Source organism: Nicotiana sylvestris, chromosome 11 (genome assembly GCF_000393655.2).
Source record: "Nicotiana sylvestris chromosome 11, ASM39365v2, whole genome shotgun sequence".
In the NCBI taxonomy this organism is placed as follows: domain Eukaryota; kingdom Viridiplantae; phylum Streptophyta; class Magnoliopsida; order Solanales; family Solanaceae; genus Nicotiana; species Nicotiana sylvestris.
In genome coordinates, this window is record NC_091067.1 from 45,224,727 (window position 1) to 45,229,755 (window position 5,029).

Below are 5,029 nucleotides of genomic sequence, written 5' to 3' on the forward strand. Positions count from 1 at the left end.
GTTGTTCAACTCGCAGATTTGCAGCAATATCCCATTCTAAGTTCAACTTCCTCAAAGCCCACATGGCCTTGTGCTCTAATTCTACCGGAAGATAGCAAGCTTTCCCAAACACCAACCGATATGGAGACATACCAATCGGAGTTTTTTAAGCCATCCGATAAGCCCAAAGAGCATCATCCAACTTTTTTGACCAATCGGTCCTATTAGCATTGACAGTTTTAGACAAGGTGCTCTTAATTTCTCTATTGGATACTTCCACCTGGCCACTAGCTTGAGGATGATATGAGGTTGAAACCTTATGATTGACACCGTATTTAGAAAGCAACGTGTCGAAAGCCTTGTTGCAAAAATGAGATCCCCCATCACTAATGATAGCACGATGAGTGCCAAACCTTGTGAAGATACTCTTTTTCAAAAATGCCACCACACTCTGGGCTTCATTGTTGGGCAAAGCCACGACTTCAACCCACTTGGAGACATAATCTACCGACACGAGAATGTAAGTGTTCCCACAAGAGCTCACAAAAGGACCCATTAAGTCGATTCCCCAAACATCAAAAATATCCACCTCGAGAATCGTATTGAGGGGAATCTTATCCCTTTTAGAAATTCCGCCTGATCATTGGCATTCATCACATCTTTTGACCACATCACCAACATATTTAAACAAGGTAGGCCAATAAAATCCGCAACTAAGCACCTTAGAGGTCGTGCTCGCCCCGCCATGATGGCCACCATAGGGGGAGGAATGGCAAGCCTCCAAAATACCCAATTGTTCTTCTTCCGGGACACATCATCGAATCACACCATCGGTGTAAATCTTAAACAAATATGGCTCATCCCAATAAATATTTCAAGCTATCCTGCTTGAGCTTCTTCCTTTAATTGGAAGAGAGCTCACACGGGATGATTCTGGTAACAAGATAATTTGCAATATCGGCAAACTACGGCATTCCATTCATTGATACCGCAAGGAGTTGCTCATCGAAAAATGAATCGTTTATCTCAAGGCCATCACAGGGCCTCCCCTCCTCCTCCAAATGGGACAAATGGTTTGCCACTTGATTCTCACTCCCTTTTCGGTCAATAATTTCTAAATCAAATTCTTGAAGAAGCAATACCCATCTCATTAATCTTGCTTTTGAGTCCTTCTCGGTCATCAAATACCTAAGGGTGGCATGGTCAGTGTGCACAATAACCTTGGCCCCCATAAGGTAAGGACGGAACTTTCCATAGCAAAGACAATAGCCAATAATTCCTTCTCGGTGACTGTGTAATTCCTTTGAGCCTCATTCATGGTCTTGCTTGCGTAGTACACCAGATGGAACATCTTGTTGATTCTTTGTCCCAAAACAGTCCCAGCCACAACGTCACTAGTATCGCACATGAGCTCAAAAGGTAAGCTCCAATTTGGTGCGGTAATGATGGGGGTAGAAGTCAACTTGAGCTTAAGAAGCTCGAATGCTTGCATACAACTCTCATTGAACAAGAACTTAGCATCTTTCTCTAGCAACTTGCACAACGGATGTACCACTTTAGAAAAATCCTTTATGAACCTCCGATAGAAACCTGCGTGTCCAAGGAAGCTCCTTACCCCTTTGACAGAAATAGGGGGAGGAAGTCTTGAAATAACCTCAATCTTGGCCTTATCAACTTCAATTCCACGCCTTGAGATTTTGTGACCCAACACGATACCTTCTTCTACCATAAAATGACATTTTTCCCAATTTAGAACAAGGTTGGTGTCTTCACACCGGGCCAACACGCGATCCAAGTTTACCAAGCACTCCACAAAATAATCCCCAACCATGCTGAAATCATCCATAAATACCTCCAAGATACCCTCCACCATGTCGGTGAAAATAGCCATCATGCAACGTTGGAAGGTCGTCGGAGCGTTACATAATCCAAATGGCATTATAGAGAATGCGAATGTGCCATAAGGACATGTGAAAGTAGTCTTCTCTTTGTCCTCTGGGGAAATTAGAATTTTATTGTAGCCCGAGTAACCATCCAGGAAGCAATAAAAAGCCCGGCCCCCAAGACGATCAAGCATTTGGTCATGGAATGGCAACGGGAAATGATCTTTTCTAGTCACCTTGTTCAGCTTCCGGTAATCCATACAAACTCTCCACCTGGTGACCGTTCTAGTAGTAATAAGTTCATTATTGTCATTGCTCACAACGGTTATACCACCCTTCTTCGGCACACATTGCACCGGAGAAGTCCATGAACTGTCAGAGATCGGATAAACCACACCAGCATCTAGCCATTTGATAACCTCTTTCTCCACCACCTCTTGCATCGCCTCATTTAATCTTCTTTGATGCTCCAAGGAAGTCTTTTCATCCTCCTCCAAAATGATTTTTATGCATGCAAAAGGCGGGGCTTATACCCCGAATATCGGCCAATGTCCATCCAATCGCCTTCTTGTGCTTTTGAAGAACCGCCAATGTGGCGTCAACCTGCATGTTAGTTAAGCAAGACGATAGAATAACAGGTAAAGTAGAATTTGAACCCAATAATTCATACCTGAGGTGTAGAGGAAGTGGCTTCAACTCCAACATAGGTAGCTCCTCAATCGATGGCTTAGTTGGTAGGGTTTTGCGGTTTTCAAGATCCAAAGATAGCTTCCTAGGCTCATATGAATATGAACCCATACCATGCAATGCATTTACGCACTCCACTCTACTAGCATCATCATTAACATCCATGTTAAGAAGCACGGCCTCAAGAGGATCTTCAACATTGATCATGGAACTTGTGTCATCCACTACCACAGCTGTGACAATGTCCACAAATGAACACACCCCCGTTCTATGTGGTTGTCTCATTGATTTGCAAACATGGAATACCACCTTCTCATTACCCAATCGGAATGTCAACTTACCTACTTCAACATCAACCAATTCCTTCCCCGTAGCTAAGAAAGGCCTCCCAAGAATAATCGGCACTTCAAAATCCACCTCACAATCCAAAATGACAAAGTCGGCCGGCAAAATAAATTTGTCCACCCGGACAAGTACATCATCAATTATGCCCAAAGGTCGCTTAATCGATCTATCCGCCATATGAAGTCTCATGGAGGTTGGTCGAGGTTGTTCGATTCCCAAAGTCTTGAAGACCGAGTACGACATCAAATTAATATTAGCCCCCAAGTCACAAAGGGCCTTAGCAAAGTCCGCACTTCCGATTGTACAAGGAATGGTAAAAGCTCTGGGATCTTCAAGCTTGGGCGCCATTGAATACACTATGGCACTCCCTTGATGAGTCATCTTAATTTTTTCACACTCCATCGACCTCTTCTTTGTAACCAAATCTTTCATGAACTTCGCATACCCCAGCATTTGCTCAAGGGCCTCAACCAAAGGTACATTGATTGTGAGGCTCTTCATCATGTCAATGAACTTTTTGAATTGATTGTCAACCTTTTGCTTTGATAATCGTTAAGGATAAGGTTGAGGTTGTCTATGCAAGGGTGCCTTGGCCTTTGGCACCACCGGTTCGGGTAGGTCAGTCACGTGTTCCCTAGTCGGGTTCATGGCATCTTGAGTCTCTATCTCAGCCTCCTCATCAATGTCAATCCGCGCATCATTGTTCACATTTTGGTCAACCATATCATCAACATTCAAGGGCATATCATCATCAATCAACTCAACATCATCCTCTACAACTCGCTTTTCTCTAGAGTCTTGCACATCACCGCCTCTTCCGCTCCTAGTTGTAACTGCCATCACATGGTTATTGTTCCTGCCCTTCGGGTTCACTACTGTATCACTTGGTAGAGCACCCTTGGGGCGAGTGTTCAAAGCTTGAGAAATTTGCCCTAGTTGCACCTCCAAGCTCCGGATCGAAGTGTTATGAGAAGCCAGTTGCGCATCGGAAACTTGATTCTTTTTTATCAATTGCTTGAACATGTTCTCACTTCTCCCCATATCATTTCCGGAAGAACTTGGACCTTGAGAAGGAAAGGACGGTGGATTGTTTGGTTGTTGGTACATGGGGGGCCTTTGAAAGCCTTGCCCCCGGTTTCCTTGATTTTCGCTATTATTCCAACCTCCTTGATTGTTGTTGTTGTTCCAATTATTATTGTTCCCGTTCCAATTGCCTTGATTGTTACCTTGGTTGCTCCAATTGTTGTTTTGATTATTGTTGTTCCAATTGCCACCAACTTGTTGTTGGTTGTTATTATTCCAATTACCACCGCCTTGATGATTACCCCAATTTCCTTGGGGACGCCATTGTTGATTCCCTTGATTTCCTCTATTCCCTTGGTAGTTATTGACATATTGGACTTCTTCGCTTTGATCATCATAGCACTCATTCGAATAACCACCACCATGATTGTTGTTGTCAAATTGCTCACAATTACCTTGAGGTTGTTGTTGCCTCTTTGCCTCCTTTTCAATATAGACACACCTTCCATTGCATTGACTTGGCGCGGGTTTTGGACTTGTTCCAATTGCGCCTTTGCCAATTGATTCATATTTGTTGTAAGCTCGGAAATAGCTTGGCCATGATCGTGCAACTCCTTGTGCAAATGGATGACCGTGGGGTCACCTTGAGGCACATTTGCTCATCTTTGCCATGCCGAAGAGGTGTCGGCCATTTCATCAAGTACATCACATGCCTCTTGGTATGAAAATTTCATAAAGTTCCCTCTGGCCAATTGGTTCACAATGCATTTATTTGTGGTGTTGATTCCCCGATAAAATGTTTGTTGAATCATAGCCTCGGTCGTGTCATTATTAGGGCACTCTTTCACCATTGTTCTATATCTTTCCCATATCTCGTGCAAAGGTTCCATTGGCTCTTGCTTGAAAGCTAGAATCTCATCCCGAAGAGCCGCTATATGACTTGGAGAAAAGAACTTGGCAATAAATTTATCCGCCAATTCATCCATGTGGTGATAGAATGATTGGGGAGCCTTTCTAACCAATCCAACGCTTTACCCCGAAGAGAGAACGGGAAAAGCCTCAATCTTAATGCATCCTCAGACACGTTTGTCTGCTTGCTACCCCAGCATGTA

The 5,029-nt window shown here is 43.6% G+C and overlaps 1 protein-coding gene across 1 annotated transcript; it reads right to left on the reverse strand.

Annotated features, from left to right (window-relative positions):
• Nucleotides 1-2,389: 2,389 nt before the first annotated feature.
• LOC138880995 (uncharacterized) lies at nucleotides 2,390-3,398 on the reverse strand. The gene is made up of 2 exons (XM_070161182.1): nucleotides 2,533-3,398; nucleotides 2,390-2,465 (listed from the first exon to the last, which is right to left on the reverse strand). The coding sequence occupies exons 1-2, from the start codon at nucleotides 3,396-3,398 to the stop codon at nucleotides 2,390-2,392; spliced, it is 942 nt and encodes a 313-aa protein (XP_070017283.1).
• Between the last annotated feature and the right edge of the window lie 1,631 nt (nucleotides 3,399-5,029).

Excerpts from the sequence above, each read along its gene's own strand:
- LOC138880995 (XM_070161182.1), bottom strand. The coding sequence starts at position 3,398 with ATGATGAAGAGCCTCACAATCAATGTACCTTTGGTTGAGGCCCTTGAG. Across the intron at positions 2,466-2,532 it reads CCACTTCCTCTACACCTCAG|GTTGACGCCACATTGGCGGT; the intron begins GTATGAATTATT and ends ACTAACATGCAG.